The following is a 26,637-nucleotide window of genomic DNA, read 5'->3' as shown; positions in this document are numbered from 1 at the left end:
AGAGATATCAGCTTCCATTAACTGTTCTGGTGGTAGCTGCCTTTCCCAGGTCAAGGCCAGTTGTTGGCCAGATTCCATTCACTCCCCCATAGCACAGTCTAAACCCTGCATGGCTAAGCAGAATCCTCTGTACCTGCTTTCTCCCAGTTGCATGAAGTCAATGACTTAGCTCTTATTATTTCTTGAAGGAGAGGACAGGAAATACATTCAGTCATCTATCGGACATTTGTCAAGGACCTGTTGTGTGCTATCCTGACCTGGATACTGAGGAATCCCAGCCTAGTGTGGACAGCTAATATTAGGGTTATGACATCTATGCAGAAGTAAGTGTTGGCTTCTATTTGACTTCTCTGCCCCATCGTTTCAGAGTGCTGTAAAGCTTCTCTGGCCCCTGAGCCTTACATCAGAATATTGGACACCTATTGTCCCTTGGGTGGAGGTAGGGTGGTAGAACACAATCTAGAATGAAGCACACTGCCCGGCTCGGGGATGTTAATTGGGTGGAATCAAAGGTGATGCCTTGCTCTCACCTGTTTCGATTATGGAGCCCAGACCTTATCCATACCAGGTAGGTGAAAGAGGAAGGAGGGAGGGCTGCAGGGGTGCATGGCATGAAGCCAACTCCTAGGAGGTAGACAAGTAAAGAGGGGGGCCCTAATTATAGCCGTGCTCTCCTTGCTCTAAGCTCAAGTGGCAGGCCCTAACATTTGCAGGCCTGAGCAGCAACACAAATGAAGATCCACTTACCATGTAGCTAAATTTGTGTTAAGACAAGCTAATTGCGGATGATCTAGCCTTCTATCACGACAAGCATACCTTCATCATCACCTGGAAGGCCACGTTTGAATTTAGACTTCTAGCACTCCTTGAAGTGCTAGACTTCAAGTTCTGTGCTAGAATGTTCCCCAGTCTTGGTCCCCAGCCCACTACCTGCCTTCTCTCCCCGGGTGGCAGGCGCACCTCACACTGCAAAGGGCTTTGTATATACTTATCAACACTCCAGCTTGCATATCCAAACTCTATCCCCCCAGCTCTCCAACAGAGAGCTGTCCCTTGGTCATCTCTTGGGGCTAGGAATGTGCACAGTCTATCGGGACTCAGAGAAGAGGGGAGGGAAAGTGGGCTTTGCAGGGAATTCTGGGGTCCTACTCGGAGAAAGGGTGCATCCCCTTGACCTGCATTCCATGGGGAGGGTCATGGCAGGGCCTTCTGAAGTGATAGTCCCGGGCACTGGGTCTCGCCCTCTTGCAGTGGGATTTTCCAGGCTCTGAGCTCTGATAGCAAAGGCAGCTCCCAGATCCTTCTCTGGCCTCTCCCTATCAGCCCCACCCTGAGAGGCGAAGGATAAACGAACAGACCAGTACAAAAGAAAAATACTGTTTATTCCACACAACTACATCCCCATTTTCCCCTCCCCACCCCTCACTCCAGCCCTCAGCAGACTTTGCCCCATGTCAGGGAATAGTCAGAACCTCAGCGTCAGAGCCTGGCTTATGAGACAGGAAGCGAATATAGGCATAGGAAGGTGATTGGGTTTCCAAGGACACAAAAACGTCAGGGACTCTCATTCCAAATTCAAGTGTGTTCCTCAGTCCATTTGGCCAAATTCCTTCCCGGGCCCCCGCTAGATAAAATGCTATGGATAGTGCAGGGTCACAGACCCCAGCTGACTCACCAGGCCATAGAAATTTTGGTCTTCTCTCATTTTAAAACAAAACAAACAATGCCACACACAGACAGTTAAATCACTTCTGCCCTTTCTCCTGCCTTTCCATGGCAAAGGAGCCACTAAGCTCTGGGTTATGTCCAGAAAGGTGCTTTCAAAACAAAATTCATATCGACACCCCTCAGAACCTGATGCTATCAGAAGCAAAACAGAAAACCCACCTCTGGTGGAGATAGCTGTTCCCCAAGGGCTTTACATTGGGCGGGGGGGGGGGGGGGGGGGCGGGGAGCTCGAGCAGAGACAGCAGGCCTGTGAGCTCTGCCTTGGGCACACTTCAGGGACACTCTGCACCCCGTGCCTGGGGACTTCACCCTGCAAAACTTCTGCCCCTGGTATCCTTCCTCCGAAAGACCTACTCATCCTTCCCGCAGAGGAGAAAATGGTGTCGTTCTAACCCAGCCCCGGGAAGACAGATTTAGACAAGGGAGGAGCTGAGAAAGCGTGGCCAGGCCTGATTTAGACCAGGACTTCATTATCTTCTTTTCACAGACCAGGACAGATGGTATTCTCCTGCATATCTACTGCCACGGACACACCCTGGATTATATGCTACTCCCAGGGCTCCAGCTGTGACCCACTTGTCTCTCTCAAAAAAAGAAAGCCTATCTGAACACAAGTGTTTGCGGGTGCAAGCCTACCTCTCTCATTTATTGATGTGTAAGTCACTGAATCCTTCACAGACGCCAGCACCCTGGGTCTTCTTACTGAAAACTTGTTTACGATGCCCGCCCGAGTGAGCCCCTCATCTCGTTGACACAGGCGGATAACCCTAAACTTGAACGTGAAGCCTCCCCCTTGGAGACGTATCCTCTCCCGGGAGGCTTGGGGCAGGCAGGGTGCCCGCCTGCTTCCTCGTTCCCACCACACTCTGGAAAGTTGGGGCGGTCCGAACGCACTGGGGCAGGAGTGTGTGCGTACGTAGGGGGTTTGGGGAAAATCTGACACACAACCGTCCTCTCACTGGCAGGGCCGCCAAGAGGGTGGCCACTCTGGCATTGTAGGGCCTGACAGGGACCAGCTGTAGGCAGGAAAGGGAACACCACAAGCCAGAGGAAGCTAGACCAGGAGGGGACTCTGTGCCGGTGACCAGTGGGGTAGGGCTGTGCCCTCGCCTGGCAGCCATTTTGTCAGGGTAGATCCTGTGAGGTGCCGTGGAGGGCAGCTGCTGATCTGGCTCTGTGACTTGTGGCCTTGGACACGGTCTACACGGTGAGTCTAGGTTCACCTAAGCACACCTCTTAGTGCTCGCCCGACCTCCTGGAGTAACATACTGAGTTCCAGGGGCCGTCCAGCCACAGCGAGGCTGGGAAACTCACTGAGCAGCTTGGATGGGGTGCCCGTCTTCAGTGTGCCATTTTTGTCCTCTCTGTAGGCAAGACCCGTCCTGCTTCGGGGGTATTCTTGACTCAGAGGAGCTCCGGCAGGCAGGGGTGGGGAGGACTGTTTGCACAAACACATGGTGTAAGACTCCAGACAAAACAAGATTTCTCCTCCAGTATCCAAGGCTCAAAGTCACCAAGAAAATTAGAGTTAAGTCACCTTCCACAAGAGACTTTCTTGGGCTGCCATCCATTCTTCCTGGATGGTGGCCTTTTCCCCAGGGCCTTGCTGTCTGGTTTAGGGTTTCGTGTGCCCCTCTGACAAGGCCCAGCACTGGGTTAGGGGTGAGTGGGAGGACAAGAGAAAGAGAGAGTCAGCATTTCTTTCATTTCTCTTCGGGGTGCTGCGAGCTTGGGCAGTGGGATTTTCCAGGCTGCCGGTTCTTTAACCCTCACTGTCTAGTGAGGGAGAGAGCCACGGGCAGAGTTTATATTAAAATCTGGAAGGATGGGTTCATCTATTAAGTTCCCAACCTGCCACAGACCCAGGTCAACTCCAGGACGGCCAGAGTTCAAAGCTGCTTCCTTCCAACCTGGGTCACAAATGAACAGGTTCTGCTTTAGTGCAATTTCCCCCCAAAGGAAGCAGGGATCACATGTTCTGGCCCCAGGGCTGCGAGAACCTTCTGACCTCGAGGGCAAGGCAGACACTGAGCCTGACCTGCTGAGCAGCTCGTCACACTTTTCGGAACTGTGCCCCTTGGGTCCTTTCGGGGGCAGGGTGCCTGCAGGCAAAGGGTGGGAGTTGAGGCTGTGGTTCCGCTGCACGAGCTGCTACACCTGCGACACTTCCACAGAGGAGCACAGGGGAAGGGAGGGTGGAGAGAGAATGCCATCAAAGACAAGAGCTAAGGGTCAGTGGTACTTAGGGGCTGCCGCAGCCCTGCCCCAAAGACGGGGAGCTTCTGGTTCCCAACCAGAATTCACCCTTCGAAAACCACCTTCGCAAAGTGCTTCTTTAAGTGACACCACTTAATGGAAGGGTCCCTTGGCGTGACCGGCCCGGAGCCTGGAGCTCTCAGGTGAGCCCCCTCTGCCCTCCCCGTGATGTGAGCTACGTGGAGGAGAGGAGGGAGGCAGTGAACGCACATGCACACAGTGGAGTCTCACGACCCCAGGACAAGCGCAGCCGCACGTGGCAGAACGACAGGTGCCGTCACGGCAGTGGCTGCAGCCAGGGGCCAAGGGAAAAGTACAAAGTGCTGGAACACAGGGCCGGGGGCGGAGCCCTAAGGGATCTGAAAGACATTCAGCTTGCTGGTGTTCTTGAGCGTCTGGCGCCGATTGCAGAACCAGACGCGCACGACCTCCCGGTCGTAGTTGAGCTCCTTAGCAATCTCGGTGATCTCCTGGCCTGTGGGCAGCGGGTTCTTCTCGAAGTAGGCATTCAGAGCCTCTATGGCCTGGGGGGTGAAGGAGGTGCGGCGTTTGCGTTTCTTGGAGGGCTCACCTCCCACGAACTCCATCAGGTTCTGCTGCCCTTCCTGGTTCCGGAGTTCGGCTTCATTCAGCCACTTTTCCAGCACTGGCTTCAGCTTCTGGGCACTCTTGGGTGTGATATCCAGCTTCTCAAACCTGTGGGTGACCCAAGCCCGGGAAGGGACAGTGAGAATGCCTTACTCCCCACCCTGGGGTGTGAGTACTCTCCACGAGGGGTTGCCCCTCTGAGGACTGGTGGGACCATACTAAATGGTCCCCTCACCGCCCCCATCGAGACCACCCTGGCTCAGCCAAGCCCAGACTCCGCAGATTATCCCGTAAGCCAGGTCACAAAGCCTCAGTTCAGTGGCGCAACGATAACAGTGCAGCTGCTGTCTGAACAACTCTTCTAAAACGTTCACACCCAAATGAGTGAGGTCCTTTGAGGAGTTATCTTAAGAGGACTTCAGAGATGGCACATGGATGTCACAAGTGCCATCTCCTCCGATTTCGTCTCACAGTAGTGACACTGAGTCAGACCGCTCTTCCTGGCCGAGCCCGGATGTGACTACAGAACTGCCAGCGTGACACCTGGTCTAGCGGTCACTCTTGTCTAATCTGGGAGCTGGCAGGCACCTTTCGGCCAACCCTGAGCCATGCACTCATTCCTGTTTGCAACGCTTTGCCCTCCTTTGATACTGGCATCAGAACCAGTCTGAACGCCACACACAGAAAAATCAGCTACATCGCTTTAAAGTCATGCCTTGGGAGGAGGGGGGATGGGAGCATAACAGCGGGGAGGGTGGGTTGCGGTGGACAGCTAAGTCAGAACGGAAGTTCCCACTTTTGTGACCAACGGCATAAGCTGTACCCTTTCCCTGTAGGGTTCCTGAATGGATTAGGGTCTTAGGTTCCCCCCAACGAAAGACCACGTACATGCTCAGGATTGAAGAATAAACTTGAGAGGGCCCTCAGACGGACTGGATCAGCCTCTGGCCACTCTAGGTGTTCCCGTCTACCCTTGGAACAACCTTCCTGGTCTGGAAGGAGGCAGGAGCAAGAGAGAATATGGAAAGGAGCCATGCACCTGGGTCCCAATGAGTGCTTAGTGCCATCAAATGCCTGAGCCGGCCTTGACCTTGTCCAGAACAGCCTTACTCACCGGCAGATGGCTGACTGGCTGTAGGCTGGGCCTTCCGTTGCAGTCAGAGCCTGGCCCACCTGAGTCTGTGTGAGGCCCAGGGACAGCCGCCGGATCTTAAAGTTCTTGGCAAACTCCCGGATCTCTTCCAAGTTGATTCCGTCCTCATCCAGACTTGGGGTATGCGGCTCTAGGTCAGAGGAAGGGACCAGGGGTGAGTGTGTAAGACAGATGATAGCCCTCCTTATCTAGCTTATTGGCCTGGCCTGGTGAAGCAGTGAGGGATGAGGACATTTGACAAAAGGCCTATATACCCTTAACACCTTCACCACCCCTGTTCCCAAAGCAAACAAAACTTGAGGAAAAGGGGCCTGGACTAACCTGTCTGGAAGTAGGGGTCTCTTTTCTAGTTCTTCCAGCTCTGGTGGCTGACCCTCCCCCATTCTCCCCACTCCTGGCCCCAAGCAGAGCTGAGCCACCCACATTCCTCAAATGCTGGGTGAGAGACCAAACGAGAGACAGCCCATGGATTGGCTTCTTGAGGAAGTGGCCTCCACTGTCATCATGCCTAGAATCCAGCTCAGCAGGAATGGGAATAAGAAAGCCAATGCCTGGTAGCGGGCCTTTGCCCTTCCCCTTTGGACGCTAGAAAGTTTATTAAGGAGAGCAGCATCTAAAGGGGCTGGGGAATCCGAATACATGCCTCTCCTCCTCTCTACAACCTTTTTCAGGAGTCACTTACTGGATACCAACTGGCTGACAGTAGGGGTCTCAGAGCAGGTGATTGGAATGGGAGCAGAGGCAGATGGCTTGGCCGCCGGGGCTGGGCTGGTGATGACCACCGCTGGCTGCGGCACGGCTGGCGTGGGCTGGATGGGCTGGACCTGGGAGAAGAGAGCCAACGAGACGCTACTGCCCACCTGCCTGGCTCAGGGGGTGGGAGTCCCTGCACGGGCCACATGAAAATGGGCATGAAATCCTCACTCCCCCAGCACACTCCTACCCGTGCCCCATCACAAAGCAAGACTAGAAGCTACTTAATTACACCCACCCAACGACAGTGACCTCTGAAGTAAGGACAGCAACATGCCCCACCAAGTTGGAGCCTCGCAGCCACCCGTGACACAGGCAGGTCAGAGGCTCCGAAAGGTTCAGTACAGTTGTTCAAAGCCCAACAGGTGTCCACCCTTGAGATACCTGCTCTCAAATCTTTTCCCTCAGAACAGAAACCTACATTTGATTCTAGAAGCTCCCAGGCCCCAAATGTCCATTAACAGGGAACTGGCAAATGACTCTGGGGACCTTTTTACAAGGAGATTCTGTGCAGCTACTAAAAAGAATACAGTGGGGCGCCCGGGTGGTTTAGTCGGTTGAGTGTCCGTGATTTCAGCTCAGGTCATGATCTCAGGGTCCGTGAGTTCGAGCCCCGCGTTGGGCTCTGTGCTGACAGCTCAGGGCCTGCAGCCTGCTTCAGATTCTTTGTCTCCCTCTCTCTCTGCTCTTCTCTGCTCACGCACTGTCTCTCTTTCTCACATATAAATATTTAAAAAAAAAAGTACGCAGTTAATCTCTTAATTAACCGACATGGAAGGAGCTCTGGGTCACAGTGCTAAGTGGAAGAAAAGATAAAGTGAAAACAATTTTTATAGAATAACTCCTATAAAAAATACATATGAATTTCCAGGAAAAACAAAATCTTGAGACATATAAAGCAAGTTGTCTATATCAGCTATCTCTGGGGGTGGACTTGTAAGAGATTTTTGCTTTTTTCCATTACACATAATATTGGAATTTTTATAAAAAGTGTGTGTCAGGGTGCCTGAGTGGTTCAGTCAGTTAAGTGTCCGACTTCGGCTCAGGTCGTGATCTCAAGGCCCGTGAGTTCAAGCCCCACGTTGGGTTCTGTGCTGACAGCTCAGAGCCTGGAGCCTGCCTCGGATTGTGTCTTCCTCTCTCTGCGCCTTTCCTGCTTATGCTCTGTTTCTCAGCCTCTCAAAAATAAATAAACATTAAAAAAAAATTTTTTTTAAGTGTGTATCATATTTGTCATCAGGAGAAACTATAAATATATCAAATCAGTATTTTTAGTATGAATTTTTAAAGTAAACTCAACCCAACAGTGTGGGGCTAGAACTCAAAACCCCGAGATCAAGAGTTGCATGCTTAACTTACTGACTGAGCCAGCCAGGCAGCCCAGGATGATTGTTTTTAAAAGCTTCCTGAGGGGCGCCTGGGTGGCTCAGTCGGTGGAGCGTTTGGCTCTTGGTTTGGGCTTAGGTCATGGTCTCCAAGTTTCATGAGTTCGAGCCCGAGGCCAGCTCCATGCTGGCAGTGTGGAGCCTGCTTGGGCTTCTCTCTCTCCCTCTCTCTCTCTTCCCCCTTCTCTCTGCCCCTCCCCCACGTGCACTGTCCCCGTCTCTCTCAAAATATATAAATAAATAAATGTTAAATAATAACAATAGAAAAATAAAACAACTTCCTGGAAAGTGCACATTTCTCTAGGATGGGTCCTATTCCCTGGATTCTACCCTTTGGTAGCTCTCAAGCCCAGGCCCTCTTCCTCCCCAGGGACTTAGCCTTAGTTCAGGGCTCCTGGTTTCTTGGTAGAACTGTTTCAGCTGCCTCCTAACAGGTGACAAGGAGTCAAGTCTCACCACAGTTCAGTTCTTGGCTCCACCCGGATAACAGGTAATTTTTTTTTTAATTTTTTTTTTTTAACGTTTATTTTTGAGACAGAGAGAGAGAGCATGAACAGGGGAGGGGCAGAGAGAGAGAGGGAGACACAGAATCTGAAACGGGCTCCAGGCTCTGAGCTGTCAGCACAGAGCCCGACGCGGGGCTCGAACTCACGGATCGTGAGATCATGACCTGAGCCGAAGTCGGACGCTTAACCGACCGAGCCACCCAGGCGCCCTGGTAATTTTTTTTTAATACGCATCTACTTAGCCACTTCCCTTCCATGACTCTCTGCTCCATAATAACAGTGATAAAATAAAAGCACAGTTTTTTTCCAGTGCTCCCTGCATACCAGAGTGTTACCTGTCTTACGCGTGATATATCCATTAACGTTCATAACCTTCGGAGGTTGGTACTCTGATAATCTCCATTTTACAGATGAGGCTAGGAGGTTATTCACAAAGCCTGGAAGCGGCATGCTGCATTTGAGAGCCAAGGCCTCAACCTCGCCCGAGAACTTGCTAGAAATGCAAATTCCGGAGCGCCACTCCAGAACTTCTGAACAAGAAACTCCAAGGGTGGGGGGACGTGTGTGCGTCGGGACTCTGCATTCCAGCTGTCCTGCAGGTGCTTCTGACACACAACTCTGGGAACCCCTGCTCTGACACCTTCTAATTCCTGCAATTACAGTAAAGGGGGGGACCCACTCTCCCGCCCACCGCATCCCTTTAGATTAGTGCCGCGTCCCTTCTCTACGAAGCTTTGCTGAATTCCCCAGTCGGTCCAGAACTCCCTTCTCGGGGTCCCTACAGCAGCTTGTCACGTCCCTGTCATAGTCTTTGTCACTCTGGCTTGCGACTGTCTCCAGCAGTGGGCCACCTAAGGCTAGGAAAGGCATCTTACTCGTCCCTGGATCTACAGCACCTGGAGTATAGTAGGCACTCAAAAACTGCTCCTGGAATGAACAAATAAGGCAATAATCAAAGCCACAGTGCAAGTGAAGGGGTGAGGCGGAGGGGATGCCGAGTCACCTCCCTGGGCTTTCCTGGCAATCGGTTCACCCTGGAGACGATCAAGGCTCAGTTTGCTTTGACTACCTCCCTGGCCCTTTCAGCATGGCACTGGCCTCTGAGGGCACATACACTTGTTTTGGGGGTGGGGGGAGTGGGGAGGGGAGTGCTCTGTCCCTGAACAGAGTATGTGGGGCCTTCTACTCTGGGATTTCCCCTCACTTTGGGGAGGTACTCTGTGTGCCAGGGGCTTCGGAAAATAGTCTTGTCCTGCCCTGCAGTCTTGAGGGAGGCACCCCCCCACCCCTGCCCTCATCCCAGCCCAGCCCTTGTACCTCACTCTTAGCAGGGGACTCAGGCGTGCTTGCCTTCCGGACAGCCACGGGCGGAGGCAGGGGGCTGCTGGCCAGGGTCGCGATCACCTGGCCCTGGGCATTCAACAACAGCTGGGGTGTCACAGCCTGGACCTGCAGGCTTTGGGCTGGTGCTGGGGCTGCCACACTAGCCGAGTTCACTACCCACGGAAGTGCTCCAATAACCTGGAGGAAACAAGGCAGGGACCCCAGGTGTGAGGCCAGCGTCCAGTTCTACCCCCAACCCAAATCCCCACGTGGGCAGGGGAAGGGAACCTCAACAAATCGTTGAACCCTTCCGGACCTCAGTTCCCTCATTGATAAAGCGGTTTCCTTTATTCTATCCCCGGAGCCGAGGTGCAGGAAGAATAGGTCTGCATGCGATTCACACAGCCCTGGATGTGAAGCCCTGCCCTGCCCTGCCCTGCCACATTTTATTGGGTGGCTTACTTTCTCTGAACCGCGGCCTTCTCCCCCGGGAAAAATGGGAATGAAAATCTCCACCTAACAGACCTGTACTCACAATGAGGTGAGATAATGTGAGAAAGCACCTAACACAGAGCCTGGTTACAAAGTGGGTGCTCCACGAAGGAAAACCCCAGACTAGAGTGAGCACCTATAGGCTGGGGTGGAGGTGAGGCCCCTGCCGGGGCTCAGCATCAGCAGAGAGCTGCCACACGAGAGATGAACGGCAGCGTGGCACCCTGTCCGAGTTTCTAGGACCCTCAGCCCAAGTCCCGGCCCCCCCCACCCCCACCCCCACCCCCAGGCAGCCTCACCGCAGCCCTCAACCCTCAGCCCTGGCTTCGACCACTTGCCTGTCCCTGAGCGTTGGTGAGGATCTGACTGCTGATCCCTGGCATGCTGGGAATGGCGTTGGCAATGACCGGAGTGGTAGTGAGGGAGCCTAGGATCTGGGTCTGTCCCCCGAGGGAAGCAGCACTGATCTGTGGGTGGAGAAAGAGCCTTGCTCAGAGGCCACGGGGTGAGAAAGAGCCCAAGGCAGAGAGGAAAAGGCTGAGCGCTTTGGGGTGGGGAGATACGGATGCTGGGCAGGTGTGAATGTGGGCTGCAGGCCTATGTCCACCAGCTGAATAGCATCCAGGGCCAGGGGCTGCGGGGAAGGGGGAGGGGCACCACCACGGAAGAGTAACTCCGGCTAATCTTTCAGGCCAGGCCCAGGAGGACAGAAGGCCAGACTGGAGGGGTCGATGTGAATCTAGTCACATCCAACAGCTCCACTGCCCGAGCCGGGAGCCACACCGGACAGACACGGGCACGGGGCTGTGAGCCTCCAGCTCCACCTTAGTTACAGCTCACGAGTTTGCAATCCCCAGACATCATCCCACCCTCCAAGGCCGGTCCAGTGGTTCAGGTTCTGGAGAATTTGCCCAGCCCTCTTGGCGGAGATTGTCTGCTCTTGTCTGGGATGGATGGGCTGGCAGATGCAAGGAGAAGGCCTCAGAGGGAGCCATCTCTGCGGATGTGTTGGAAAAGAGCCGTTTTCGGGGGGCTGGTCCTCCACCTCCTTCCTCCCCTGTGGGAAGGGCCAGTTCCACCCTTGGCCCGAGATTCGGTCCATCCCTGGTCAGCCCTGGGTGAGGGCAGCAGCTTACAATTCCTGGACTCAGTGCGAAGCCTGCAGGCTGGACGGTGATCTGTGGGGGGGTGTCCACTGGCTTGGGGACGGGGGCAGTAGCGGTGGCAGCGGTGGGCTGCGGTAGAATGGCCGGCGTGGTCTGCAGCAGCGGCTGGGTCTGGAACAGCGTCTGGGGCTGGGCCGCTGGCCGGGGCTGCGTGGGCGAGGAGGCCTGTACCGGCGGGACAGCTTGTACGGGTGTCGGGAGAGCGGCGTTCAGCACGGCAGCTGCTACGGAGCAAGGCAGAGACAGAGGCGCTCAAATGCCTAGCCGCAGCCCAGAGCGGCTCCAATCCCAAGGGATCTGGCCCAAGAATGAGAGGGGGGTTGGGACAGCGGGGCAGAGGGGACAGGCAGCCGTGATTCCCTTGATCCTTGCAGGGGCAGCGCGTGGCAGCATCTCTCATCCCCCCCTCCCTCGGGCCTGCTGGAGACGCGTAGGTTCCAAAGCAGAAGCTGAATCTTCTTGCGGTGGTCCTTCTTAGGAGGCTGGTCGTGGGGCGAACTCTGGCGTGGGGGGGGGGAGGGGGGCAGTCTCGGTTGGCTGGAGTGAGAGAGGCCCGCTGGGCCGGCACGGTGTCATGGCCTAGAGTCCCGAGGTGGTGCAGCAGCTCTGTGGCTGGGTGCCTGGGACACCGGATCCGGACTCCAGGGCTGTTGCCCCGGTGGGCCGCGTGTTCTGAGTCCAGCATGGCAAGCACACGTGCAGGGACAGTAGTGTAGGGTGGTGGGGGGCCTGGTGCAGTCCTGGGGAGAGTTGCCGTTACCTTGCAGACCGGCTAAAGGTGGCTTGAAAATTCCCCCCGTAGGAGAAGCAGCTGTCAGTCCTGGGAGGGCAGCCACGGTTGCTGTAGGAATTGTCCACACGGCCAGCCCCTGCTGACCAGCCACTTGACCTGCAATACTGATGGGGATAAGAAGAGGTTGAGTAACTGCCCCTGCTGGAACCATAACTCCTGTCAGAACTGTGGCTAAGTTTTCCTGAGTCAAGACCTGCAAAAGCAAACAAGATTTCAAAAAGAAAAGAAAAAATAAAAAATCAACATTGACAGCGCAAACACCAGGTCTCTCAGACCCAGTTGAGCACAAACAAAGCATTCTGAGGGCGGTGGGGAAAAGGCCGGTGAGGGTGGGGAAGAGACCAGCCCTAGCCGGAGGCCTGACCCCGAGGGGGTGCCTGGACCAGACTATCCTGCCTTCAGAGAAGCTGCCTGAACCGGAGATGGGGCCTGGCCCCACTCACAGGACAGCAGAGGGTGTGCCGGCCTCCTCCACCACAGTCTGCTGCCTCCCAGGCCTTCCCTGGGCCCTGGCCCACCAATGCTTCGTGGCCGTCGGGAAGCAGGGGGCGGGGGCTGGTGGAACCAGGAGATCAAGGGCCTACAGAGGCTTCTGAGAAGCTCTGACGGAGGATACCCCGCTGGATGCCTTGCAGATCTGTGCGTGTAGCAAAAGGTCACAGGGAACTCAGCACAGCCGGGGACCCGGGAGGCAGCTTCTCGCGGCGCTGGGGCGGCCCCCTGGCTCTAAATGAGGACTCTGAACGATCCATTAACTCTTCCAGGCATCTCCTGGAGGGGCTAACAAGGCTATTCACTCATTTAGTCATTAGATAAACAGAGATGCCTGTGGCACGAAAGAGTTAACGTTATCTCTACAATCTTTGCTGGACCCAAGAATATTAGTTGGCAAAGACAGATCCAATCTTCCCAGTGGGCCTAATCTGGGGTAGGGGAGAGGCCAGGGGTGCCCAGGAAGGGATTCCCTCCTTCAAGCCACAGCCCCTTCCCTGTTCTGCCCCGAGAAATCCCCAGATCCCATGGCCACCCCACACTGGCTGCCCCATGCTTTGCTCCCGCCCAGGGCCCTCTGTTCAGCTCCCCGGGGGGCCCTTACCTGGGGGGCAGCTTGTACAGCCAGTGGCGTCAGGGTCTGCGATGCCTGAGGCTGGCTTGGGGCTTGGCTGAAGGTGGCAACCGCAGGGGCAGGGCTCGGAGGGATCCCCGGGAGAGACTTCACTTCATGTGGCATTGAGAGAAAGGACAAGGAGTGAGCCCGGTGTGAGTGGAGGGGTCACTGGAGTAGAACCTCTGGTTGCAGTTTGGAGTGCTAAATTCTCAGGCCTACATTGTTTTTCTGCATAACCCAGGGCCAATCACCAGCCTTCCCTGGCTCAGGAGGCAGCTTCCCAAATGCTACCGGTAGTGAGAATGGAAGGATGGGGGACCCTGTGCCAGACCTGAAAGGTGGGCTACCCTCTTCCCACATCTAGTTGAAGAAGATGCAGGCCTATGCACAGTTGCCTATCAAGTCTCCCATTTCCTGGCTCCATAGGACATGGTGACCTATCACATAATCAGTAAAGGGGCCCTAAGCAAACGTGTGTCAGGGAAGGAAGGAGCTAGAATTGATGGGAGCAACTTCCCTTGACTCATCCAGCAATTGAATCATTGTTACACCACCTGCAGGTGACTTTGTGGATGCAGGAGCTAGCCTGGGGAAGGGGCAAAGATTCCTGTTAGGTGAGGTCCTTGAAGTGACAGTCCCTGAAAACTGGACAGGTCTTTGCCACACTCCAGAACACAGGGGCATTCCAGGCCAGGCAGCTTTTCTCTGCCAGGGCCTGCGGTCCGAAGTCCAGCTGAGAAGCCTCACTGAGCTTCCAAAAGAACTTCTTTCCTGTGAAAGGGTGCTTTTCACCCAGCTGATAGCTTCCTCTTGCTACCTTGATTTAGTCCGGTATTGGAGAACCCCACCAGGAAACCTCTTCAAAGCCACACAACAATGAGGAGAAGGGTTATTATTTAATACACAGTAAAACTTGAAAAGGAATCTACATATTGGGTGATGGACGTTAGACCAGATTGGTGGCCTCTTAATATTGGCTGGGTGTAGATTTCCAGGCCCTAATCTAAGCCTACTGAATTGGATGTCTGGGAATGGAGGTCAGTAACCTCTCCTCTCTTTTTCCTTTTAACCCCCCTTGTGATACATCATGCAGCCAGAGGAGGAACCACGGAATTAGATAGCCTTTCCACCTTGCATTCCCAGCCCACATTTTCATCTGGAAAGGCAGTAACCTAACTCAGGACTATAAAGTTCACAGTATATAATGAAAAAAAAAAAAAAAATCCAACTCTTTAAGGAATCAAAGAGAAAACAGGCAACAACAAAAGTCTTCTAAAATACAAACAGAAAACAAAACGGCAGGTTTATGTCCACTGTGGAGGGGAAATACAGGTCTAGCTACTGAAAAAAAAAAAAATCAGAAAAGATCACGATACTCTGAACCCACAAAAACTTAAAAAATATTTTGCTTGACAAAATGTTATGAAATATAAAAAAAAAGCAAAGTGGGAAAATGGGAATGTGATAAACATGAATGAGAAAAGCTTATCATCTAAAGAAACGAAATGTTCATTTTATTAGGATTTATTTTCAAAGTAGGACTAAGGGTCCAAGGGTTTGCATACATTTAGGGCTTTTATCACTTCCTGCTAGACTGCTTTTCAGAAAGACTGAACCAATTCACAGAACCACAAGTAATGTGCCCATTTCTCCACAGTGCCACCCAACCTAGGTTTTATCACTGTTTATTTATTTTTCTGGCTTAACAGCCATGTGGTACCTTGTAGCCAATTACTGGTCCTCTCATTGATAGATTTTGTACTTTTCCAGGTGATAACTTCCTCCTAGGTACACAACTGATTTCTTTTCGAAAGGAATTTGAGGGGCGCCTGGGTGGCTCAGCTGGTTAGGCGTCCAACTCTTGATTTAGGCTCCGTCATGATCTCACGGTATGTGGGTTTGAGCCCCACCTCCGATTCTGCATTGATAGCACAGAGCCTGCTTGGGCTTCTCGCTCTCGATCTTGCTCTCTTTCTGTCCTTCCCCCACTCTCCCTCAAAAAATTAATTAATTTTTTAAAAAAGGAGTTTGAGGGGCGCCTGGGTGGCTCGGTCTGTTGAGGTCCGACTTCCACTCAGGTCATGATCTCTCAGTTTGTGAGTTTGAGTCCCGCATCGGGCTCTGTGCTGACAGCTCAGAGCCTGGAACCTACTTCGGATTCTGTGTCTCCCCCTCTCTGCCCCTCCCTCACTCAGGCTCAGTCTCTCTCTGTCTCTCAATAATAAATAGACGTTAAAAAATTTTTTAATAAAAAAAATTTTTAAAATACACACATGGACAAGGACTGGGTAGTAATTTAGAGTGATATAAATCACTAGATTTTTCTCATCCTGAAAGTTTCCCATTACTTAGTTTCATTTTAAGAGGAAACTGGTTTTTTTGTTTTTTGTTTTTTACTTTTTTAATGTTGATTCATTTTTGAGAGAGAGACAGCATAAGTGGGGGAGGACAGAGAGAGGACGACACAGAATCTGAAGCAGCCTCCAGGCTCTGAGCTGTCAGCACAGAGCCCGACGCAGGGCTCAAACTCGCGAGCAGTGAGATCATAACCCGAGCTGAAGTCGTATTCTTAACCGACTGAGCCACCCAGGCGCCCAAGAGGAAACTCTTCTTAGCCTCTGCTCTGCAATAGCATTATCAAGAAAGGTTCCATCAAGGCCACAGTCTAAGTTGGCAGCTTCTTGGGAGGTACCATCAAAATACCTCCCTTACCTACCCGATGATCACTAAAATGCCTTTACAGAGAAAAGGACTTTCGTGAAGAGGCTTAAATGTACAAACCCCTGGAAGAAGATGCACAGTACCATAAACACTGATGCTAAGGTATAAATAGTTGACTTAGGATCCATTTCCGAGAGCAGGTTTGAACAAGAAACAGAATTAAGGCACCAGACGAAATGAGATATGGAAGATGGTTAAAAGAATAAAAAGGGAAATTGCCGACCCTGTGGGTAAACCTGGGAAATCTCCTGAATTTTCTGGAAAAGGGCCCCATCCCCACCATGGAAAGGAGTGGAAGATCGGTCAGACGTAGAATCCTGGTCTTTGCTGCCTGCTCTCTGGGGCGCTGCCCTGCGGAGCACGTGACACCCCACCCTGGTCTCAACATGGAGCAGAGCATTTCCAGGCTAGGGGAAAACGGTCAAGCCTCTTGCCGTTCCTTTATTCAAAAGGAGAAAAAATAACCTAGGTCACTAGGGTGCCAACTGAATCTGCGTGCTGATTTGCAGGCAGAGTGAGGGATGTGAGGTCTCACAGTTTTCTTATTAAGGAGTTGCTATTTCCCTAAAGCCTGGTCTGTTCTCATTTGCTCTCTTCTTGGCTCCTCTTCTTGGCCCACCCCCACAAGCCCAGATCTCCAATCCGGGGAAGGGAAGATAAGCAGAAGGCTAGGGGAGATGAATCGTGGAGTTCTGGGGGTACTAACTGGGGATCCCCAGGTTTCCAGCAAAAGACGTCTACTCTGAAAGGTGTCAATGAGGGAAGTCCATGAAAGGGTGCCCCACAACCAGACAGCCATGCCTGGCACCTCAGTCCCAGCCTCTAGAACAGCCCTGGCTGTCTCGCAGCTATACTGCAGGGTAATTAGGAGAGATGGTGTGGGTGGATCGTCCCCATCCATTCCCCTTACCGGGGAATCAAGCTCTTGCCCAAAAGTCGCCTCTGGAGACAGCATGAATAAGACACCAGGCTTGACTCACGCCAGCCCAGCTAGGAGTAAGGAGCTGGGATTCTGCAAGGTCCTACCTAACCTACATCTTTAGTGTGGGGTAGGTAACATGCCCTCCTGTCCCCAGCCGCTGGAACCTCCCAGATTCACCACAGAAGGTACTGGGTTAGAAAGGCTGTCGGGATCCTGAAGGTCTAGTCCTTTCTGCACTCGGCCTTTCTGGCTTGGACGTACAGCCCTCTCGGAGGTTAATTCAATCCCCTCAACTGAGCCCAGCTGCTCTCCTCCCACCTCACCCGGACCCATCCCAGTTTAGATGTGGAAGTGAATGAAACCAGAACTAAAGTTCCAGGGACATGGAGGGCAGGACGGCCCTAGCAGCTGAGCAGAAGTACAGCTGTGGCCAGAGGTCGTCCAGTGGACCGGAAGACAAGACCCTGAGGCCACCCTGGCCCTAGGGACTCACGCTGGCTCTCCAAGGAGCCAGAAAGAGGGACTTGGGTGGACCAATGCCAAATGGGAGCAATGGCCTCGTACCAGTTGCCTCTGCAGAGGAGTCTGGGTTGTCTGGCCCAGCTTCACCAGCGGGTTCACTGGCTTCGGCCGGGCCTCTGCTCTGGGAGCCCTCGGCAGCGACACCCTCCAGTCCTTTGCCCTCCTCCTCAGCAGAGATCTGGGCATCCACTCCAACTTCCAGCACGCGGATGGTCTCGTGGCCTGACATCACGATGACCTGAAAACACAGGACAGGGGACGTTGCTGGTGGGGAGTGGCCAGTAGGCTTCTGGCTGGGGGAGAGAGGAGAGAGCACTTGGAGATGCAGACCGCTTGCCTGAGGGCTGTGTGCTGTGACAATTCCACAGCCTGGGGCAGGCTGCAGCTCCCCAACCCCAGGAAAGAAACTGGGGCCTGGTGACACGGGAAGGGCTTGACACACGCTAGTAAAAGCCCCACAGAGCCAAACCACTTGGAGATATTTCTATTTGCTCCCCGTCCTGGACTCAGTTCAGGGAGTGGTTAAGTGGCCTATCCCACAGCCCTGCAAGGGCGTCCTCTTAGCTGCTAGGATACTGGAGGCCCCTAACTAACACAGCATCCAGCCTTAGGCTGGGCCAAGAAGCAGATCCCTCTTCACTTCTCTTGAAACCTTACAGGAGTTTCCTCAAAGACAAAGGGATGGACATGAATGCTCCACAATGTTGAGTAACTTTTTAGGCTCATGATTCCAAAACTCTGGGGTACAGGCCAAGGTTTCCAGTCAAGCTAACTTCCTGAAACGCAGGTCAGGAATACTGTAGAAGCAGCCGCTGGCTCCACCTCCCAGGACTGGAGCCCCACCTCTCCAACTGGAGCCCCACCTCCCAAGACTGAAGCCCCACCTCTCTGGACTGGAGCCCCACCTCCCAGGACTAAAGCCCCACCTCTCTGAACTGGAGCTCCACCTCTCCGGACTGGAGCCCCACCTCTCCGACTGCAGCCCCACCTCCCAAGACTAAAGCCCCACCTCTCTGGACTGGAGCCCCATCTCTCCAACTGGAGCCCAACCTCTCCGACTGGAGCCTTGCACCCTGTGGACCTGTGGGGCCAGCCCTGCCACCTGCAGGCATGCTCCGACCTCGAGGGGGCCTTCCATATCCTCAGAACACTTGATCTTCTTCCCCTGTTCAAACAGCCAGCCCTCAGCTCTTCACCTCCAGCACTGGCATGCTTTGAATTACACCAATCAAGAATCAGGGACACGCTGTATGTTCAAAATCTGTGTCGAGCCTCCCCTGCACTTGGCCTGTACCCGAAGGCACTCCCACAACACAGTCCTCAAAATTGAACCCAGCCAGAGATTGCTGGAAAAAGTGACAATGTGACCTCTCAGGGGAGTATGAGTGAAATACACCTCCAAAAGCAGTTCCTTTTCAGATTTAAATTTGATATGAGGGACTTCAGTCCAATTACCTTTTAAGAAATGTTAACCTTTTTTTTTTTCCTTTAAAAAATTATGTAATGAATGTTCACTGCAAAAAATTGTAAAATATATTTAGGAAAAAACAGAGTAAATTACCTGATGTCCAAATCTTTTCCTTATGTAAACTTATACATATTTGTATATATATTTAAACTTTTTATTATTTTTTTAAGTAAACTCTACCCCCAATGTGGGGCTTGAACTCATGACCCTGATATCAAGTGTCACATGCTCTACTAAGTCAGCTAGGCATCCCATACAATTTTTTATATTTTAATTTCACTTCTTTTTTTAAGTTTATTTATTTTGAGACAGAGAGAGAGAGAGAGAGAGAGAGCGCGCGCACGCATGAATAGGGTAGGGGCTGAGAGAGAGAGGGAGAGAGAGAAACCGAAGCAGGCTCTGCACTGTCAGCACAGAGCCCAACAAGGGGCTTGATCCCATGAATTTCGAGATCATGACCTGAGCCAGAACCAAGAGTCAACTGCTGAACCGACTAATCCACTCAGGTGCCCCTAAGCTGTGACTTTAAAAAGTGAAATTAAGGGGTGCCTGGGTGGCTCAGTCGGTTAAGTATCTGACTCTTGATTTCAGGTCAGGTCATGATCTCGTGGTTTGTGAGTTCGAGCCCCAAGTCAGGGTGTCTGTGCTGATGGCGTGGAGCCTGCTTGGGATTCATTCTCTCTCTCTCTCTCTCTCTCTCTCTCTCTCTCTCTCTCTCTCGCTCTCGCTCTCTCTCGCTCTGCCCCTCCCTTGCTTGGGCATGCACGCACGTGCACCTCTGTTCTCTCTCTTTCTCTAAAAATAAATAAGATAAGCTTAAAATAAATAAATAAATAAATAATAAAGTCACAGCTTAAATCCCCGATCTCAGCCCCTGAGAAATCCTAGCTAGTAACTACATCTGGATGGGTGAAATCAGCATGAATTTTGGTGAAGAAACAGATACTGACAGGCTCTGTGGAGTGTTCCTCCTGGTCACGCCCCAGGGTCCATCACCCTCACTCCCCCACCTCTTCCTGCCCCAGAACATACCTGCTCATTGACGGTCAGTGATGACTCTGGCCCGGCTCCAGGATCCATGGTCACTTAGGGTGGGGTGGGGGCTGGCCCACACCTAGCACAGCCTGTGGGATGACATGGGACGGGAAAAGCAAAGGCTGATGTGACACAGTAATACAATTTCTATACCATCTTGGAGAGTCAGGAGTAGAATGGTAGGAAGGGAAAAAAATCTAAATTCTCCCAAGTATCCGTAAAAGTAAAGGAAACAGGATTCAAAGGACCTGAAAACGGAAGTGTCTTGCTTCCTACAGCACCCCAAGAGATCCTACACTCAGGAAGAACCAGGGTGACAAGAGGAAAGAGAGGGCCAGGCATCCGTACCTGGGCGTTCCCCAGTCTGCAGGGAGAGAGCAGACCCAGCAGAACCCAAGCTGACTTTGACCCAGACATTCAGAGCCTCCAGAGCCTCAGACACAGGAAAGGAGCACTCTGGCTATCAGAGGGCTTCTCAGGGGAGGAGTCTGAATAGACTTCCTGGAAGAGATGGTAAAGACCCAAATAAATTGAAACAGTAGTCCCAAATCTGAATGTGCGTGATCACCACTTGGAGCGCTTATTAAAAATGCAGACCCCAGGGGTGCCTGGGTGGCTCAGTTGGTTGGGCAACTGACTTCGGCTCAGGTCATGATCTCGCAGTTTGTGAGTTTGAGCCCCACATTGGGCTCTGTGCTGACAGCTCAGATCCTGGAGCCTACTTCAAATTCTATGTCTCCCCCTCTCTCTACCCCTCCCCTGCTCACGCTCTGTGTCTCTCTGTCTCTCAATAATAAATAAACATTTAAAAATAAATAAATAAAAATGCAGACCCCAGATTCCCCTGAGAGTCTGATTCAGCCAACGGGTCCCACAGAAGCAGCTCTTAAGTGATTCTGTGGCAGTGGCCTAAGGACCATCCTGGCCTTTAACACAGGAGCCAGGACAACATCCCAGATGGCTCATGTCATGATCTCCCTGCCAAATGCAGGGAGAGGGAGTGGGAGGAGCCCTCGTGAAGAACAGATTCACAGACCATAGAGTCGTAAGAAATAAAGGTATAAAGCGGACAAATAGGTTTAGATACTTATACAGAAAAGAAGGCAATTAACATTTACGTTGAGCGCCTATAAGTGCTAAGTATTTCTATAACACTTACTCAAGCTCATTACTCATGCCCGCTGGGGGATGGGAGAATTACCACCACCATGGTCCAGATGAGGGACCTAAGCTCAGAGAAATGCGCTAGCTTCCCCCTCTTTCGACTTCCTCCTCCTCTTTCAACCCTGGGTTGGCTGACAGGTTCTCCTTTGGTTATTTTATTGATTGAGGTAAAATCCACGTAACATAAAATTCACCATTTTAACCATTCTAAAGCGCAAAACTCCGCGGAACTGAATGCATTTATAATGTTGTGCAACCACCACCACTGTTTAGTTCCAGAACATTTTCATCATCCCCAAAGGGAACCCCATACCCATTAGCAATTCCTCCCTTTCTCTGCCACCACTGGCCCCTGGCAGCCGCCAGTCGGCCTTTTCTTTATGGATGTGTCTATTCTCCATATTTCATAAAAACAGATGCATACAGTAAGTGGCCTTTGTGTCTGGCTTCTTTTAGCAAAACGTTGTCAAGGCACGTATCAGGACTTTGATCCTTTTTATAGCTATGGAATAACGGATAATATCGGGTGGGCTTTCTCTCTGGGGAGGGCTGAGAGAGAGGCAAACTGAGGTTCCATTTCCAAGATGGAAAGCTCATCACACTCAGCTGTGACTCGACCAGCCCTCCACACAGGTGTGTGCCAATCCACCACCTCCCCACACAAGCGGTTCAAGAAAAAACCCTGTATGGGGCGCCTGGGTGGCTCAGTCGGTTAAGCATCCGACTTGGGCTCAGGTCATGATCTCACGGTTCGTGGGTTCGAGCCCCATGTTGGGCTCTGTGCTGACAGCTCGGAGCCCAGAGCCTGTTTCAGACTCTGTGTCTCCCTCTCTCTCTGCCCCTCCCCCACTCACGCTCTGTCTCCCTCTGTCTCAAAAATAAACATTAAAAAAAAAAAAGATGGGGTGCCTGGGTGGCTCAGTCGGTTAAGCATCCAACTTCGGCTCATGTCATGATCTCTCGGTCCGTGAGTTCAAGCCCCGCGTCGGGCTCTGTGCTGACAGCTCAGAGTCTAGAGCCTGTTTCAGATTCTGTGTCTCCCTCTCTCTGCCCCTCCCCTGCTCATGCTCTGTCTCTCCCTGTCTCAAAAATAAATAAAACGTTAAAAAAAATTTTAATAAAAATAAAAAAATAAAAAACCCTGTAAGTGCAACACTTAGACAATGACTGAGGAACGGAAGATTTTCATGTAATCCCTGTTACAGCATGGTAAAACACCTCAAAGCAGAGAATGAAGAAAACTATCGAACCTTTTCAAAGAAACCGGCATCTTCTCCAGAAGAAAACTGTTTGGAATCTCAGAACTCTTTTTTTTTTTTTTTTTGAAGGTTACTTATTTATTTATTAATCTCTACACCCAACACAGGGCTTGAACGCATGACCTCAAGACCAAGAGTCATGCGCACTATTGACGGAGCCCGCCAGGTGGCCCTGGAACTTTTGAGACCATTTTAAACACACAGATGGTAAAGCTGAAGGAAGGAAGCATTTGGAAAATACCTTCAAGAATTATCAGCGCATGTGAATCTAATGACTTGATACTGTGTCGTGCAATGGTCTTCAAAAACTATTTGGCGAATGAGAATTCCCAAACGAGGATCTGGGGGATGAAACTAGCAGAACGTATAGATCAAAGAATGATTTGTGTTAGTTACGGTTGTCTGAAAAAGAGGCGGAGAAGCCTGTAGTCAGTTGCTTTATGAGGTGCAGTCAGCTGCATCTGAGAACAAGACTCAGCCTTGCTCAGCTGATAGACCACCATGGGTTAGAGGACCAATTGCTACACTGCAACAGAAATGAAGAACTGGGGCACCTGGGTGGCTCAGCCGGTTAAGCTTCTGACTCTTGATTTCCACTTGGGTCATGACCTCACGGTTCACGGGTTTGAGCCCAGCATTGGTCTCTGCACTGGCAGTGCAGAGCCTGCTTGGGATTCTCATTCTTTCTCTCTGCCCCTACGCTGCTTGTTCTCTTTCTCTCAACATAAATAAATAAACTTAATTTTTTAAAAAAGCATCTGACTCTTGATCTCAGCTCAGGTCACGATCTCACAGTTCAGGAGTTCAAGCCCCAAGTTGGGCTCTGTGCTGACAGTGGGAAGCCTGCTTAGGATTCTCTCTCTCTCTCTCTCTCTCTCTCTCTCTCTGTGCCCCTCCCCTGCTTGTGCTCTCTGGGTCTCTCTTTCTCTCAAAATAAATAAACTTAAAAAAAAAAAATGAAGAACTTACAGGTGTTTAATTCATGTTTTCTCTAGACTATCTTTGAAAATGATAAAATAATTAAAAGATACACATTTTTTTGATACACACTTTAAAGGGAAGATATAAGCCATTAGGGCTTAGAGAACGGTATTCTGATGAACATCAATTTAGGGCACCCTGTTATATAAATATAAACTAAATTATACAATGAAAATTTATGTTTTTGGATAAATTTGCCAAAGAAAACTTGACATTTAAAGAAATGTGGAAAAAAATTAATCATGATTAAAAAATCATTTGGACAATTCTGGAATTCCGTTTTAGTATATTGTTTTTTCACTGTGGTAAAAAATTTTATTTTAAGAGGTGCCCTGCTGGCTCAATTGGTGGAGCATGCGACTTTTAATCTCAGCGTTGTGAGTTCAAGTTCCATGCTGGGTGTAGAGACTACTTAAAAATAAAATCTTAAGAAAGTATTTGTTTTAAATGTTTTTTTTTTTAAAGCCCAACCTGGTGAACATCTAAACCTAAACTGCTCTAAAAATGCCTGCCTTTCTCCTAATTTTATGACCCTTGTTTCCATTCATTTACCACATATTTCCATCTGGATGGTCTAGTAGGTAATTAAACTCGTAGGTCTTGAAAAAAAAAAATCCATGTATGGATATACCACATTTTGTCTCTCCATTCCTCGGCGGATAGATGTTTGGGTTGTTTCTCCCTTTTGACCATGTGAATAGTGCTTCAATGAATTTTTGTGTACAAGTTTTTGTTTGAATATTTGTTTTCAGTTCTTTGGTATATATGCCTAAGAGTGTTGTTGCTGGCTCACCTAAGAGGTTTTAGGGTCTTCACCCTTTGGTAGAATGTTCCCTGGCCAAAGAGGCAAGCAGAACCATGAGGTTCCCTCTCTCCATTTCCTTCCCTAACCACCTACAGTAGGAATGAAAGTGAGGGCAAGAAATTCAAGACACCTAGCAATTTGAAAAAAGAGGAAATGAGGCCTCTCTTTTTAGGTACAAGGGGGTACAGGAGGGGCAGAGGAATTTGCTGGAAGAGCTAGTAGGCATCTTCCAACCTCAATGGGACTCTAGCCTCATTCCTGGGTGATGTCCTCCTCCAGATTTTGTACATGGGAGCCTTCTATGAGTTTTGCCAAGAACTTGACAATTTACCACCACTTCTGGATGGGAACTGGGATGAGCCATGGAATTTGTTACATAAAGAAGTCTGGGGCACTTGGGTGGCTCAGTCGGTTAAGCGTCCGACTCTTGACCTCAGCTTAGGTCATGATCTCATGGTTCATGGGTGTGAGCCTCGAGTTGGGCTCTATACTGACAGTGCAGAGGCTGCTGGGGATTCTCACTCTTCCCCCCAAAATAAGTAAATAAACTTAAAAAAAAGAATGTCAATTAGCAAGTCATTTGCAAATTCAAATAAAAGGCAGACACCAACCTGAGAGGAAAGGTATGCAAGGTAAATCTGGGTCCATTATAGCTTGATATGTACATTTCATGGAGGAAGAATTTCCCAATCCTAAAGGCCTTTAGGTGGGAGGCATTGGTAGCCAGTCATTGTGGGGCAAGGGGCATCTGCTCAAGAGGGGCTCAAAGTCTGCTCATAGTCTTGTTGTGGTCACTGGCTCCTTTCGGCCAACCATGGCCACTCACAGGGAGTTGTTAGGTAACTATCCACTTTTGTGGCTGTGTTACTAGGGAAATTCAAGTAGTAGAGAAGGCTCAGGTGATTCTAAGATCCCTTCTGCCCTTGAGATTCTATGAGCTTATGTGGGGTGGGCCTGGTTTCTCAATGTCTAGTCCTTTGTGTCAAGGGCAAAGTCAGTCCTGGCTCAGAGCCTCTGGCCACACACAGGCCCACTCTAACCCACCAACCAGGCTTCAGCACACCAGAAATACAGGCAGAACAGAGACAAAGGCCCCCCTCATTTCAGACCCTAGAACACCCTTGGCTTTACACTTGGCCTTACATGACTCCTTAGCCTTGGCTCTACAGGACGCCTATCAGAGATATGCATGGGCACAAACACATCGCTGAGAAGTAGACACTCAGCATTTTGACTCTGAGCTGTGTCCTGTGTGTTCCCCTAGTTCAGCATCTGTGCAGACTTACTCCTGGACCTAGCCCCACCCCCTTGCCAGGAACTTTCCACATTCCTCAAGCCTTAGGCTGTGGCTTGGTCTCACTGACCGCCATCTTTAGTTTGCTTTTTGACCAGTTCCCTAATGACTGGGGTACATACATTTGAATGGCCTCCTTTGAGCTCATGATGCCATGCAGGGTCCACAGCCTGACAGCCAGGGAGGAGAGATGATCCACAGTCTGCTTTAAGAGAAGGGACTCCTGTGATCACTTTGGCAGTAGAACACTACACATACAGATCACGGCAGAGCTGCTCTGGGTAAAGCTGGGACGGGAGCCAGCGCCCACCCAGAGCCTCCTCCTTTGTCTTCTTTCTCCAGTGAGTGGAGTGAAAAACACCTGAATCAAACCTGGCAAAGCACCACGGCTGCCTACCAGATGGCTCATTTATCCCTCACTTTCCTGTGCTAACATCTAAAAACACAGGTAGCCTCGGGGAGAGAATGAACTGTGTGTGCTCAAGCATTTGCTCACAATCCGAAAATCCAGAGCTCCAGGACCATCAAGGAGTTCCCGGGGAGGGGAATGAGTTAGGGGACCGGGTTCTATGTATCATTCTCCTTTGGCAACTGCTCTGGGCTCGCTTAGGGCAACATTCTAAGACACCGGGGAGGAGCGTTAGGAAATCTCAGACAAATCCGAACCCCCTAGAGTAGCCAGAGATCCTATTGGGAAAAATTCTGAAATGTTTCATCCCTTATTTATTCAACAAATATTTCAGTGGCTACTATGTGCTGGGTTTTGGGGCTACAATGAGGGAAAAAAACATTTGCCAGCTTTGTTGAGAAGCCTTCAGTCTGACGTGGGAGTCAAGGAAATAAAAAGATAACTACGTTACAGTATGTTTAAATGTCATGGTGGATAAATAGAAGGTAGTAGAGGATCCACAGAAGGGATACCTAATGCAATCTGGTGTGGTCCTTTTCCCCTTGTTCCACGAGAGCGTGTGTTTCAGACACGAAATTTTATGTATGAAGATGGGGTGCCTGGGTGGCTCAGTCTGCTGAGTGGCCGACTCTTGATATCAGCTCAGGTCATGATCTTGTGGTCACGGGATCGAGCCCCACGTCGGGGACCCCCTCCAACCCCCCACCCCCCCCCTCCTCCACCGGGCATGGAGCCTGCTTAAGATTCTCTCCCTCTGCCCCCTCCCCCACTAGTGCTCTCTCGCGCTCTCTCTCTCTCTCTCAAAA

At 51.1% G+C, this 26,637-nt stretch overlaps 1 protein-coding gene across 7 annotated transcripts in view; it reads right to left on the bottom strand.

Annotated features, from left to right (window-relative positions):
* Positions 1–1,935: 1,935 nt before the first annotated feature.
* POU6F1 (POU class 6 homeobox 1) overlaps positions 1,936–26,637 on the bottom strand; it is a 29,939-nt gene continuing 5,237 nt past the window's right edge. For 3 of the 7 annotated variants that reach the window (XM_058742763.1, XM_058742762.1, XM_058742765.1), the window contains 11 exons: positions 25,545–25,624; positions 19,917–20,008; positions 17,459–17,654; positions 13,240–13,361; positions 12,111–12,336; positions 11,321–11,574; positions 10,523–10,651; positions 9,687–9,890; positions 6,408–6,549; positions 5,687–5,855; positions 1,936–4,680 (listed from right to left, as the gene is read on the bottom strand). In XM_058742763.1, coding sequence (XP_058598746.1) covers positions 4,335–4,680; positions 5,687–5,855; positions 6,408–6,549; positions 9,687–9,890; positions 10,523–10,651; positions 11,321–11,574; positions 12,111–12,336; positions 13,240–13,361; positions 17,459–17,654; positions 19,917–19,964 — 1,836 coding nt within the window. In that variant the 5' untranslated portion in view covers positions 19,965–20,008; positions 25,545–25,624 and the 3' untranslated portion in view covers positions 1,936–4,334. Of the gene's footprint in view, positions 4,681–5,686; positions 5,856–6,407; positions 6,550–9,686; positions 9,891–10,522; positions 10,652–11,320; positions 11,575–12,110; positions 12,337–13,239; positions 13,362–17,458; positions 17,655–19,916; positions 20,009–22,583; positions 22,976–25,544; positions 25,625–26,637 lie in introns of those variants that run through there. The other 4 variants (XM_058742767.1, XM_058742764.1, XM_058742769.1 and 1 more) reach the window with 3 other exon arrangements.

This window comes from Neofelis nebulosa, chromosome 8 (assembly GCF_028018385.1).
Source record: "Neofelis nebulosa isolate mNeoNeb1 chromosome 8, mNeoNeb1.pri, whole genome shotgun sequence".
In the NCBI taxonomy this organism is placed as follows: domain Eukaryota; kingdom Metazoa; phylum Chordata; class Mammalia; order Carnivora; family Felidae; genus Neofelis; species Neofelis nebulosa.
The sequence above is the reverse complement of the archived record's forward strand: the minus strand, read 5'-3'. Positions and strand labels throughout refer to the sequence as shown.